The sequence below is a fragment of the Poromitra crassiceps genome, assembly GCF_964638095.1.
Source record: "Poromitra crassiceps genome assembly, chromosome: 17".
In the NCBI taxonomy this organism is placed as follows: Eukaryota; Metazoa; Chordata; class Actinopteri; order Beryciformes; family Melamphaidae; genus Poromitra; species Poromitra crassiceps.
Genome location: NC_139635.1, coordinates 22,873,657 through 22,888,672, shown reverse-complemented (window position 1 = coordinate 22,888,672; position 15,016 = coordinate 22,873,657). Strand labels below are relative to the sequence as shown.

General features: G+C 42.1%; 1 protein-coding gene across 1 annotated transcript in view; it reads right to left on the bottom strand.

The window, feature by feature from the left end:
• cnpy1 (canopy FGF signaling regulator 1) overlaps positions 1 to 11,034 on the bottom strand; it is a 35,157-nt gene extending 24,123 nt beyond the window's left edge. Inside the window, exons 1-3 of the mRNA XM_083653635.1 lie at positions 10,876 to 11,034; positions 8,498 to 8,600; positions 6,943 to 7,058 (exon numbers count right to left, since the gene is read on the bottom strand). Coding sequence (XP_083509761.1) covers positions 6,943 to 7,058; positions 8,498 to 8,591 — 210 coding nt within the window. The 5' untranslated portion in view covers positions 8,592 to 8,600; positions 10,876 to 11,034. The remainder of the gene's footprint in view (positions 1 to 6,942; positions 7,059 to 8,497; positions 8,601 to 10,875) is intronic.
• Between the last annotated feature and the right edge of the window lie 3,982 nt (positions 11,035 to 15,016).

The window sequence follows — 15,016 nt, the reverse complement described above, 5'->3', positions numbered from 1 at the left end:
GGCTCTGACTGGGCGATCCCGAGGTGTTCCCAGACCAGCGTGGAGATATCATCTCTCCACCTCGGTCTGCCCCGTGATCTCCTCCCAGCTGGACGTGCACGGAAAAACCTCCCTAGGGGAGGCGCCCAGGTGGCATCCTTACCAAATGCCCGGACCACCTCAACTGGCTCCTTTCTATGCGAGGGAGGAGCGGCTCTACTCCCGAGTCCCTCACGGATGACTGAGCTTCTCACCTTGTCCCTGAGGGAGATGCCACCCACCCTCCTGAGAAAACCCATTCCGGCTGCTTGTATCCGTGATCTTGTTCTTTCGGTCATGACCCATCCTTCACGACCATAGGTGAGGGTAGGAACGAAGATCGAGAGCTTTGCCTTCTGGCTCAGCTCTCTTTTCGTCACAACGGTGCGGGAAAGCGAACGCAACACCGCTCCGATTCTCCGGGCCCATCTCCCGCTCCATTGTCCCCTCACTCGAGAACAAGAGCCTGAGATACCTGAACTCCTTCACTTTGGGGTAAGAACTCATTCTCTACCTGGAGTAGATGATCCACTGGTTTCCTGCTGAGAACCAGGGCCTCAGATTTAGAGGTGCTGATCCTCATCCCAGCCGCTTCACACTCGGCTGCGATCCGATCCAGTGAGTGCTGAAGGTCACAGACCGATGGCCGACTTGTACCACTGTTCCTTCAGAAGTTGTAGTTGTCATAGACTGTGTTGCATAGTTGATCGCTCTATTGCTGACAAAAATGTGTTATTGTAAGTCGCTTTGGATAAAAGCGTCTGCCAAATGACGTAATGTAATGTAATGATGATGTACCGGTGATATACTCTAATCAAATGCGTAGTATATAACCTATGTTGTGTGTTATGTAAAGCCCTTTGAGACATGCTGGAGTGATAAGGGGCTATAAACATAACTGAACTGAACAAAGAAAGATAGAAGTAAGCAACCAACCCCAAAGGGAGAGACAGCCAGAAAACAGGCTTCATTTAGGTATGTTTTCATATGGGACGTCTGCACTTAGGGTGGAGATATACTTGCTTTAATAAGTACATGTTCACACTATGGCTACATCGCGTATCCATTTGGAGCGTACTACACATAACGTTAATTTGGATAGGACGTGCATGGCCAATGCGCCAAACGCAGCATACGCATTACGCACGCAGGTACAACAGCAAGTTTATCTCTGGCCTTAGGGATGCCATTGTCAGCTCTGCTGAAATGTAAGTAGCACGGCGAAGAAGACCGATATGTCTGCCAGAGTACTATTTATAGACTGATATGTCGACCAGAGTACTATTTATAGACTGATATGTATACCAGAGTACTATTTATAGACTGATGTCTACCAGAGTACTATTTATAGACTGATATGTCGACCAGACAGAGTACCATTTATAGACTGATATGTATACCAGAGTACTATTTATAGACTGATATGTCTGCCATAGTACTATTTATAGACTGATATGTCGACAGAGTATTATTTATAGACTGATATGTATACCAGAGTACTATTTATAGACTGATATGTCGACCAGACAGAGTACCATTTATAGACTGATATGTATACCAGAGTACTATTTATAGACTGGTATGTCTGCCAGAGTACTATTTATAGACTGATATGTCGACCAGAGTACTATTTATAGACTGATATGTATACCAGAGTACTATTTATAGACTGATATGTCGACCAGACAGAGTACCATTTATAGAATATGTATACCAGAGTACTATTTATAGACTGATATGTCTGCCATAGTACTATTTATAGACTGATATGTCGACCAGAGTACTATTTATAGACTGATATGTATACCAGAGTACTATTTATAGACTGATGTCTACCAGAGTACTATTTATAGACTGATATGTCGACCAGAGTACCATTTATAGACTGATATGTATACCAGAGTACTATTTATAGACTGATATGTCGACCAGAGTACTATTTATAGACTGATATGTATACCAGAGTACTATTTATAGACTGATGTCTACCAGAGTACTATTTATAGACTGATATGTCGACCAGAGTACCATTTATAGACTGATATGTATACCAGAGTACTATTTATAGACTGATATGTCGACCAGATTACTATTTATAGACTGATATGTATACCAGAGTACTATTTATAGACTGATGTCTACCAGAGTACTATTTATAGTAGAGCCCGACCGATATGGGATTTTTGAAACCGATACGATACCGATTTTAGGGAATAAAAAATTACCGATACCGATAATATCGGCCGATATTTTTTTTTTTTTTATCATCAAATGTTTATCCCCCATTAGTGCTAATCCCCCATTAGTGCTAATTTTTTATTTATTTATCCTGGTTGCTGCTCCACCCTCTGCCGATCTGGGGAGAGCCGAAAACTGGCTCCATGCTTCCACATGGGCAGTTAGCCAGCCGCTTCTTTTCACCTGACAGGGGAAGCTTCACCGGTAGGACATAGCACGTGGGAGGATCACGATATTCCAACGAGTTCCCCTCCCTCCGAACAGGCGCCCTTAACGACCAGAGGAGGCACCACATCAGCAACCCTCAAATATCAAACACTTGACAAAGATATGATTGAGTTGACATGAATTGAAATATGTGATGTAGGCAGGATATTTTACAGCTTATTAATAAACTCAATGCAATGAAACAGTAAACTTAACTGGGAATTTAATAATTATAAATAACTAGAAATACAAAAACACAATAGAACAAATAGTTAAGAAAAAATATCAAATATACACAACATGCTGTCCATGCTGTCTATAACTTATATATATATATATATAAAAAAAAAAAAAAAAAAAAAAAAAAAAATCGGCCGATAAAATAAATAAATATCGGCCGATACCGATATATCGATAATCGCCAATATCGGCCGATAATATCGGCGGGCCGATAATATCGGTCGGGCTCTAATTTATAGACTGATATGTTTACCAGAGTACTATTTATAGACTGATATATCGACCAGAGTACTATTTATAGACTGATATGTATACCAGAGTACTATTTATAGACTGATTTCTGCCAGAGTAATATTTATAGACTGATATGTCGACCAGAGTACCATTTATAGACTGATATGTATACCAGAATACTATTTATAGACTGATATGTCAACCAGAGTACTATTTATAGACTGATATCTCGACCACACAGAGTACCATTTATAGACTGATATGTATACCAGAGTACTATTTATAGACTGACATGTCGACCAGAGTACTATTTATAGACTGATATCTCGACCACACAGAGTACCATTTATAGACTGATATGTATACCAGAGTACTATTTATAGACTGATATATCGACCAGAGTACTATTTATAGATTGATATGTATACCAGAGTACTATTTATAGACTGATTTCTGCCAGAGTACAATTTATAGACTGACATGCCGACCAGACAGAGTACCATTTATAGACTGATATGTATACCAGAGTACTATTTATAGACTGATATGTCGACCAGAGTACTATTTATAGACTGATATCTCAACCACACAGAGTACCATTTATAGACTGATATGTATACCAGAGTACTATTTATAGACTGATACGTCGACCAGAGTACTATTTATAGACTGATACGTTGACCAGAGTACTATTTATAGTTAACTGAGGAAATCATCCAATAATGCATGTCTAGAATGCAGTGGTGGATGAAGCACCTGAAAGTCACACTTGAGTAAAAGTACAGATATCTTACCAGAAAATGACTTCAGTAGAAGTTAAAGTCACATATTCGAATTACATATTTGATTACTTGAGTAAATGTCTTTAGTCTGATATTTACTGCACTTAACGGACGATTTTGGCGATTTACAACCCGCTTTGTATCATTACAATGTGGGTAATATATGCAGATTGGCAGCTTGACCTTCTCTTCATGTTTTCCTGCACTTTATTCCAGGCACAAAACGTGTCGTTCTTAGACGGAAGTGAACAGATGTTCTGCTCGAGGGCGGCTGTTTGAGCTGCAGATTGTTTGTTTTTCTTTTTCCTGTAGAATCACACCGAGAGCCTTAACGAGCATTAAGGATTCATACCAGCTGGTGGGGGCGGAGTTTCTGCAGGCAGACGAACGGGGATTTCTCTCGGTGCAGAAAACATATAGAAAAGGTAAACACTGTCCATCTGCTTATGTTACCAAGATTATTATGATACAAAGCGTGTTGAAAATCAGCAAAGCCTTCGTTTACGTATTCAAAAGTAATTTCCTGATATTAAATGTACTGATATTAAATGTACTTAAAGGGATAGTTGTGATTTTTTTATGTGAGGTTGTATGAAGTACTTGCATACAGTCAGTGTACTACATGCAGTAGAATGTCGCTGGCATGGTCCCAGCTTGGAGAAATAGAGACCGTAAGCAGGCAGAGCAGTAGAGTGTGAACAGGGTTACGAGCAAAAGCGAAGGGGGGGGCAGAAGAAAAAGGAAAATGCTTCCATTCTGCTGCTCACCTGGCATAATCCAAGACTCCACAAGCCCTGAGAGGCCAAGTTGACTTGAAAAGACGTCATTTACACCTTGTTTTTAACTTAAATATAATTTCGCAGGTGCTCCAAGAAGTGGTGCTCTTATATGTATTAGTTCTTGGAGCAACATGGCTACAGTGCAGATGTCAGCTAAAAACAGGGTGTAAATGACATATTTTCAAATGTATTTTTTGTATTAAATTGTAAAAGTTGCATGTTTCAAGATTTATGTTTAGCTAAGGCTACTATTAAAATGTAGTAGTCACTGAAATGTCTTTATTCCCCCATTCCGACAGTTATGACATCTAATGACAGGCATCATAGCCATCAACCCTAATCCTAACCGTAGCCAACAACAGTGGGACCTTATATAGCAATTAGCTAATGTGGCTATTTACACCTCAATTCAGAAAATGATTAGAATGTATTTTATATTTTACATTTAAAAATATAACTAAATGTTTCTAGAGCACATGGCCTAAAAGTTATTTTGTAAATGGGGGCGGGGGGGGATTTCCCCCTTATATGCTTCACATGGGGGAAGGGGCGGGGGGGGGGGGGGGTGGGGGTGGTAGACTTTAAGGAGAGATGATGATCCAGGGGTCTGGTGACAGATGAAATACTGAAATACTGTTTTGGGGGTTTTCTGGAGCTGTAGGCCAAAATTGATGAAAAATGAAACAAATAAAGGCTAAAAATATTTAACTTTGTGTGTAATGAATCTATAATCTATGAAAGTGTCCCTTTTTGAAAGGAATTATGGGAAAAAACTAACTTTTCCATGATATTCTAATTTTTTGGAAAGGATCTGTCCATAGGGGCTTTAATTTTTGTACTTTCCATATTTCAGATCTGACTCCAATTGACCGAAATCCGTCATAGCGGCTGAGAACTTGAATCCCTGAGAGCAGCGCTAAAGAGAGTGCATCTATACTGTGATGGACTGTACCAACTTGAATCCCTGAGAGCAGCGCTAAAGAGAGTGCATCTATACTGTGATGGACTGTACCAACTTGAATCCCTGAGAGCAGTGCTAAAGAGAGTGCATCTATACTGTGATGGACTGTACCAACTTGAATCCCTGAGAGCAGCGCTAAAGAGAGTGCATCTATACTGTGATGGACTGTACCAACTTGAATCCCTGAGAGCAGCGCTAAAGAGAGTGCATCTATACTGTGATGGACTGTACCAACTTGAATCCCTGAGAGCAGTGCTAAAGAGAGTGCATCTATACTGTGATGGACTGTACCAACTTGAATCCCTAAGACCAGTGCTAAAGAGAGTGCATCTATACTGTGATGGACTGTACCAACTTGAATCTGTAATGGCAAATTATTGATCAAGTGTGTATTGATTGATTAATTATTAATTATGGCCCTTCTAAGATGTATTTTGTGAACTGTGTATTTCATCAATGCAGAAGATGTAAGGTTCTGTGAGAACATATGTTTTGTTTTGGGAAGTGTCTATGGGAATAGAGTTTCCTGTGAGAACCTGTGTCTTGTTGTGGCTCTAGACTGGACTTGTTATGTATTCTTCCGAACATCAGATTAGCTACATGGATGAATGGAAAGAACTGCCCCTCCACGGTGGGAGGGCGGGTACCTGAGTTTCAGTATATGATGTGAAGTAAACAATAATGCGGGGCTTTTGCATTGTCAAATGTAGACAAGAGGAGACCTCCGTGCACGGAGAGATGATTGTGGAAATAAAGAAAACCTCCTATAAACATTTAAAACGGATATCTAATTATTGATGAATCGGCAGAGCATTACATGTGGATTTTTCCTCCACAAATCCCTGAGACCAGCGCTAAAGAGAGTGCATCTATACTGTAATGCAGAGGTTCTCAAATGTTTTTCAGCCAAGGACCCCTTACAAGATAGAAAATATACCAGGGACCCCCTCATTCTGATTTGTGATTTTGGGCTAAGCTTAATTGTTTCCATTGTAACGTGCTTGACTTTTAATTTGATAGGTTTGTTATTAGAATGTAATCCATGAACCATTTTAGATTTAAAGCATAAACTATTTTCGTTGAACTATGAAGATTTTGCAAAAAAAAAATTTTTTTTTTTTTTTATTACATTACATTTACATTACGTCATTTAGCAGACACTTTTGTTTTGTCCAAAGCAACTTACAATATCACAATTTGTCAACAGTACAGAAAACCACTATGCAACACAATCAATGACAGCCAAGATATTTTGATAGACTAGCACCATGTAGGAAGTAGTTTGAGAAGGAATAAGTAACATGTAGCATTTTATTTTTTAATATTTATTTTTTATTTTTTTTTAACTTGCAAACTTTTCGCGGACCCCCTGGCAAAGTGCCGCGGACCCCCATTTGAGAACCACTGCTGTAATGGACTGTGCCAACTTGAATCCCTGAGACCAGCGCTAAAGAGAGTGCATCTATACTGTGATGGACTGTACCTTTTTGTCTTGCATGGATCCATCGGGGTTGATTCTGAAGCTGCCGACGTGGATGGTTTTCTTTGGGTCCACCTGGCTGATTGAGTAGTTCAGTTCATCCACAATAGCCCTGCATGCTGGAACAGACGCAAGTCAACCTCACTAGTGGCACTGAGACCAGCTTTAGCTCACTTCCTGGCTTCCATTGAATGAAATGAACAAAGTACCAAGAGTACCCTATGAGCCCTACACTGCATTCTAGGGATGGGGCCGATCCGATCCAATATCGGTATCGGGTGCCGATATTGGCACTAATTCACGGATCGGATCGGATTGAGAGAAAAAAATCGGATCCAAAATTATTATTATTATTTATTTATTTTTGCAATTCCAGCGCGGGCGCTGGCCGTAATTTGCCCATGTACAGTATAATAGTATCCTTCTTTGCCTTGTATATTTTCTTAATTTTGTCTGCTTTTTGCAAGGTATATTTAAAAAAAAAAATGTATTGGCCAAATCTTTGCCTATACTGTATATTCAAGAAAAACATTGGTATCGGCATAATATCCGTATCGGCAGATATCCAAATTCAGGTATCGGAATCGGATCGGAAGTGAAAAAAGTGGATTGGTGCATCCCTACTGCATTCTGCATTTACTTTGAGCAAAGCAAAGCAAACGGTAACCTCGTCTAACCAAAGCCCGAATGGCCTCAGGATGTCACTCTATCATTTACATTTACTTGCATGTTGAGTCCAATAGCAGTGTTGGGGTAACTCATTACAAAAGTAACATATTACATGTAATATATTACTTTTAGCAGTAACTCAGCAATATTACTTATTACCAATAGGATTCCAGTAATATTATACCAGTTACTTTGTCAAGTAACACAAGTTAGAAATTGAGTTACTTTTTATTTTATCAAAGCACATATTTAAATAAAGATACAATCATTTCCTAATCAACTTGTGTGTGTTTATGCAAATAACCACTATAGATGACAATAACAAAGGGAAAGGACAACATTTTGAATTTTGGACAGTTTTCACTGACTTCAAGACGGTTGAAATTATTTTTCGGGATGTTTTCCGGGGCGGCGAGGTCATTCTGCTCCTGCTCTTATTACGGTGAAAGTAATGCAAAAGTAGTGTAATAAGTAAGGAGTTACTCTACACATACAGTAATATTGTAAAGTAACGTATTACTTTCAAATGAAAGTAACTAGGACTATGTAGTATATTACATTTTGAAAGTGACTAGCCCAAAACTGTCCAATAGCAAACAATGTAAAACCTTAGCAGAAATCTTGAGAGCATGTTGTGTGCCAAAATCGCATTTGTCAAAAACTGTTTTGAAAACAATGATTTTCTTCCTCAAAATCAACTTAGTGAGGCTGGGCATTGCAATTATACACTACTAGATGTCCAACACTGGACCTTCTGCACAGCGGCAGTTGTTTAACTCGTTAGCACAAGCTTCACAAGAGTCATATTCAAATATGCATTACTGCTCATTTGTGACTAAGTGGTGGCTATTCTGAAAGGTTTGTAAAGGTCCGCGTTACGGCGACTTACCAGAACAGTACAGCGTCGTGTCCCTTTTCCCCTGGCTGCTGCTGATGAAGACAGATAGCAGCAGCACAGTCATCTGAATAATCCATGAGGTCATATTGATAACCTAACAAGACAGAGATAGAGTATTGAGGGTAGAGAGCAGGTGATTCAACAGCTAACAGTCAAAACAGGCCTGCTGCGTTGACACCGCAAGGTTTAGCACTCATTTCCTATTTTGTGTGAGTGTTTGCATTCATTTTTGAAAGCAACCCATATCTGATATCAGTTTGAACCGACATCCATCCCGAAATGACCCACACTCCTGCAAATGAACAACAGCAAAGTGTTACTGACACCTGTAGGGGAGTGCCAAAATAAAGTTGACCACACTCAAGCTAGCATAGGGCAAGTTAACTAACAGCACAAACAGAAAATAGGACAGTGACTTGAAGTCGTTATTGAAAATTAAATGTGGCATTGAAAACAAACTGAACTCAAGAAGAAAACTTTGGCATTGGCAACATCGGTAATTGTAAAAAGTTGTATTGCCAATGAGAATACGTTCACTGAAAAACAAAACGGGCATTAATATTATATATTTATTTTATTTTCCGGTCTCCATAGAATTTCCCCAGGGTTTCTCAACAAAGGCCAGGAAACAGACCCGGGTACAGTAACAACTGGTTGATCATGATATATGCATGTCTCTGAGTCATTGTCCTCCATATTGTTACGGTCAAATGGACACACAGAGTTCTGCCGACAGTGATCTGTCCCATGAGGCCTGACACAGAACATGTGAATGCTAATCTGACAGGTCAGACTGCAGTCACATGACCATGCCGGGTCACACTTGTCTGAATGTAAACATACAGAGGATGTGCTCATATATGTTGTGGTCGCTCACTATGCTGTGGGTTCTGTTGTGTAAAAAGAAAAATCTACTACAACACATCAGACGGCTAATGAGCAGAGTTTTACTATCAAAGCATTCTGACTTTTGAAAATAACAAGGCAAGAATTTTAGCAGATGAAAACTAGTGTGGAAATGGACTTGGCATAATGCCATTATAGGAAATCAAGTATTTGTGCCAAACAAGGGGAGGTTCAATGAACATGTATGTTGTGATATCCTCACGCAACCTATCGGTGGTCTGGCGTGGCCTATCAAGACGGTTGGCAACTTGGCACGGTCTGTGTGAAGACGATGAAGCTAGATACTTTATTTAATTATTATGATTGATTGTATTTATTTGCATCAAACTGTGCAGTAACCAAAGAGGAGGGGGGGGGGGAGGGCAGGCGGAGGAAGGGAGGTCAGAAGAAAGTTGATTGATCCTCAAGTGACCCTCCCTCTGTTTGCTAAAAAACATCTTGCTCCTCTCTGCATATTTTACTGCTACATTTTATATTTTGAATAATGAACTGATGCGTCTCATGGACCAACCCACCAGTTTCCCCTTCGAATCAAGTCACAGCTAATAGACCCTTTTCACGGAGGCCATTTTGTGCCAAAAAGGCAGGGTAAACACAGGTGCAAGCAAAACACTAATGATGGGTTCCAACTTCCAATGATTGGAATTTGGAAACTCTCATTAGTGTGTTGCTTGCACCTGTGTTTACCCTGCCTTTTCGGCACAAAATGGCCCCCGTGAAATTGGTCTATTACCCAAACAGGCTTGGCCTGCATTGCCACAGACAGGTGTCACAATGACCGTGCCAAGTCTGAGTCAACAACTGACAGCCTCCATTATTATTTTTTTCTCAATCCAATGTGATGGTTCAGCCTGGCTTTGGTCCTTGAAGGCAAAGCCAGGCGATATTAACCCGTCATCAAAGCAGACCAATCAAACTAATTAATACCCCTGGTCTGCGAACACCTGCTAAATCGGCTGTTTGGTGGACAACGGCACTGTAGCCTCTCTACACGCGAAACTAGGTTCAAACATCTGTAGTAACGTTAATGTCGCTTTGCTTGTGGTCCAACCCAACGTGCCTAACACTATTTGATAAGGCATACATTGAGATACGAACTTCTGGTACAAACGGCATACAAGTGATTCGCAAAGCAGCATTTTGTTTAAAGGAAATATATCTACCTGCTACAGTCACTGAAAGTTATCTGGGTCGAAGAAGGTGGGACTAACACAAGCGAGTTATTTCTGAAAGTTAACTATTTCATTCAAAATGCTGCTACTTAGTAATGGACTATGCCGAATTGAAGACTGGCTACAATCAAATCTTAAAATGTATTCCTTCGTATTCTAACTAGTAAAACGGCCGATAAGCAAGGCCACATTAGATTGCTCTATTTTTGAGTGGAGTTTGGCGTGACGTTCTGTTCATTCATACCCGGGGCTAAAGGATAGCCTACATCAGCTAGCAGGAACTTGTCTTACCTGGCGTGGAGAGCAAGCTAAACTCAGCAGACGTGGGGTCGTTCAGACTCAAATGACAGCGGAGTGTGAATGACTACACTGCTGAAGAGTTGTCATAAACTATTACTTATCTGTGCATGCTTTGAATTTCAAAACAATTATCGATCTGTACGATCAGTCATCCAGTCAAGGCAACCAGAATACAACAGTAGAGTTTCCGGTCAGAACCGTCAAACTTAAACCTGTAATGGCGAACATTTTGCAATGGTGAGTAATTCGAAGTGATGATATATATTTAGGGAGCAATGCGCAGGAATCTGGTTCGTATATTTTTTTTATAAACTATTCTGCACACACTATTCTTGATTATTCGCCTCCTAAATGCAACCGTATGTACCTTTATTTCGAAGGAAAAATCGTCTTACTTCCGATCGCCACTGTTCAGCTGTGTCTGGCTTGACGCAGCTGACAGTAGTGACAGCGGTCTGTACGTGCCTGGCTGTGGCGTCGCCACGTTCCCACTGACAGCGGCCCCACCAGCCAATCGCGTTGTAAGCGCAAATAACGCGGACCAATCAAACGCGTTCCAGGGCAACGGCCTGCCATATCTTTGAGAGTCATATGAGAACAGGACCTCTCTGTTTTTGTGTCGCTGTCTGGGGCGTTTACTGTAATAATAGCCAGCAGAAAGTCAGACAATGGTCTGATTTAGCTTCTGTTGGTTCACAAACATAATTATAGCATAATTATTCATACAGGGAGAATGGAGACCAACATGTCAGAGTTCATGAAATATTCAAAGACAGCAACACAGATCATTTAGGCATACAATTCAAGCAACATTGTACAACAATATGGATTAATTGGGCATAGGGAGCACCTAACTTCATACGTGAATGATGGCCTTATTAGCTCTCTCGTTTCTGCTTTTGGGAGAGAGAATGACGTAACTGTCCTACAAACGATGGGAATAGAGTTGTACCGCAGGGATGATGTATTTTTGCAGGCTTACCCAGTAATCACTGCCATGCTGGTTCATCTTTCGTTAAAATTGGCTAAGTGGTGTCTGTGGCGGCGGTGTCTGTGGCTCAGTCACGATTGTGATGTCATCAGTGATGTCACTCGTTCAACTGTGATGTAGTATGAGCCGGACGCGCACAGTTGCACGATGGCGCCTTAGGTGGGTGGGCAGTGTGTCTGTCTGTCAGTCACGATTTTGGGAGTGCGTGGAGCGGGCGATTTCCATAACTGCAGCCATGGCGCATTATGGGCTCGGTGTCAGTCACGATTTGTGACGGAAGTGATGTCCTCAGTGATGTCACTTGAGCAATTGTGTTGTCATCAGTGATGACACTCGAGCAACTGTGATATGTCATCAGTGATGTCACTCAAGCAGCTGTGATGTAGTATGAGCCGATTGTCCACAGTTGAACAATGGTGCCTAGGTGGGTTGAGGGGCTCTTGATCGCCCGACGAGCGAAACGATAACTTAGAGAGAGGATCCGCCGGAGGAGACGGAGTCCGAGCCGTCGAGCAGCGAGGGAGGTCGGCGTGCTGCACGAGACCGAGAGAGGTCCACACAGAGGTCGAATAGGAGAGCGAGGTGGCCGGAGGGAGGAACATTGAAGACGGGGCGGACCCCCGAGTGGAATTTTGTAATATTCTGTGAGAGGCAGCAGTGTGCCGAAAGGCATCCAGTCTACTGGAAAGCCATTAGAAGAAGAAGCCTAGGTGGGTGGGCAGTGTCTGTCTGTCTGTCTGTCTGTCTGTCTGTCATTCACGATTTTGGGTGCCTCCGGAGTGGGCGATTTCTATAACCGCAGCCATGGCGCATCATCTGAGTCTCCACCCTAGGAATTGAGCGCACGTAGCGCGCAAGATTCCTAGTGAGGGGTAAAGGCTATAAGATTTTGGGGATTTCGGTTAAATGCATGAAATAGGGTCTGTGGTTAACACAAGCTTATGGGAGTGGAAAGTTGTGTTCAGCAGGATAATCTTCACAAACGAGGACCACTTTCATGACTTTTGACGTGTTTTCTGAAAACCGCGTTAAAAACTTTACACTCCCATAAACCTTTGTTAACCACAGACCTTATTTCATGTGTTTAACCCGAAATCCCCATTCTAAAATCCCATAGCTTTTCCCCTTACGACCCAGCATGGCGGCGATTCGCCACTTCTTCTGACTCATTCCTGCGGTACTCTATCTTCAAACATTTTCACATGACAGACCCCCAATAAACAACAAAGTCCCATTTGATCAGATTTAGGGGGGGGGGGGAGATATTGAAATTGTTGATTCCGCATTGAATTGTACACAGAACTATCCGTACACTAGGCTGCATTGGGAGAGATAATAGTGATGAAAATGGAACCTATAGTTATTCTTATACATTCTCTAATTGGGACATAGTGAATTAAATTAGAGTGAAGTTGAACTATCCCTGGTGTTGCTGGAAACCCCCTCAAGGAGCCTCCCACCACGAACACTTTAATAGCTTCATTAAAGTGTTCACCTCTAGGCCTACCTGCTGTACAGTAGGCTAGTCAAGCAGTACAAATAGAAGCGGCTCACAGTGAGCGCGGAGGCAGCTGGCGTCTTCACAGGGGGATCTGACCCGCTTTTCCCCCTGCTACTAATTGAATGTCATCTCGAACATCAAGGTCTTCATTGCCCAGGTAGATGAACATGTTGACAGTACTGCGTGACTAGACATGGTGTGAGAATCTCAGCCTGCAAGAGTGAGAACATTCAAAGTTAAGGCTTGAGTATTAAGGGGAAATACGGGGAAGGGAAACGGAAAAGGGGGGTACGGTGGTGCAGTGGTAAGCGCTGTCGCCTCACAGCTCAAAGGTCCTGGGTTCGATTCCCACCTGGGACGCTGTGGGCGCTGGAGTTGTGACCCCCCCATATCTTCAGTGCCTACTGCCCAGGTGGGCTATGTCGTCGAAAGGGCCTTTCTGTGTGGAGTTTGCATGTTCTCCCCGTACCCCCCAGGGGGTTCCTCCGTACATAACCCCCCACTAAAAACATGCAGAATATCATCATCCGACCAGTGACGACAACATCTGAAGTTAGTCCAATGATGGTCCAATGAAGGTCCCCGGGCGCTGGAAAGAAATAACGACCACTGCTCCTGGCCTGCCCCTTGGAGGAAAGGACAAGCCTGGATGGGTCAAATGCAGAGGACATATTTCACCGGCCACCGTCAGCTTGAGTGTGTGTAGTGGCCGCATGCATGTGTTGTAGTAGTGTGTTCGTGTGACAATAAAGACGGGCTGATGTCTGAAATCGTGTTTTGTGAAATTCTGTGTCGAATTGGCGCAGCGCGAGTATAGACCCTTTCCGCGGGGCCATTTTGTGACCAAAAGGCAGGGTAAACAACACAGGTGCAAGCAAAACAGTAATGAGGGTTTCCAACTTGCAATCATGGAAGTTGGAAACCCTCATTAGTGTTTTGCTTGTACCTGTGTTTACTCTGCCTGTTCGACACCAAAATGGCCCCCGTAAAAAGGGTCTATTTATGGGTTCTGTCGCCGATTGCGTGCGTAGACCGTAGACTGTATGGACGCCCATTCGTCACCTTGTTTTTTGCAAGGCAGAGAGAGGGCTTGCTATTGGTCCATGATGGTGAGCTGTGCGATCATTGGACAGGTGACCTGTCAATCACGCTCCAAAACATATAATAGTCTGCTTCTACCATTTTTACTCCAAATAAGACCATATTTTACAAAATCCACATCGTGCTGTAGTAAGACCTGAAACTAGCGATTGAGACAAACTCATTAGGAAAGTGTTTACCGAGGTAATAAATCAAGTAGCTAAGAAGTAGGGTTATTTTCACATTCACTTCTATACAATCTGACAATCTGGAGCCAGACTGTATTTAAACGCTTGAGTTACACATACAAATTCACTATATTTACAGGTTGTAAACAGGTTTATTAACGCCTATGGGGGATGACTCGCTTTCACAGCCCGTGTTTCAGATGAAGAGCTGCATGTGACCTTTCCCTGGACGTCCAGAGACAAACTAAGAGGTTAGCTGAACTATCTCACCTCATCACCAGCTGTCAGCACTGCTGTGTGTGTGTGTGTGTGTGTGTGTGTGTGTGTGTGTGTGTGTGTGTGTGTGTGTGCGTGCGTGCGTGTGCGTGCGCG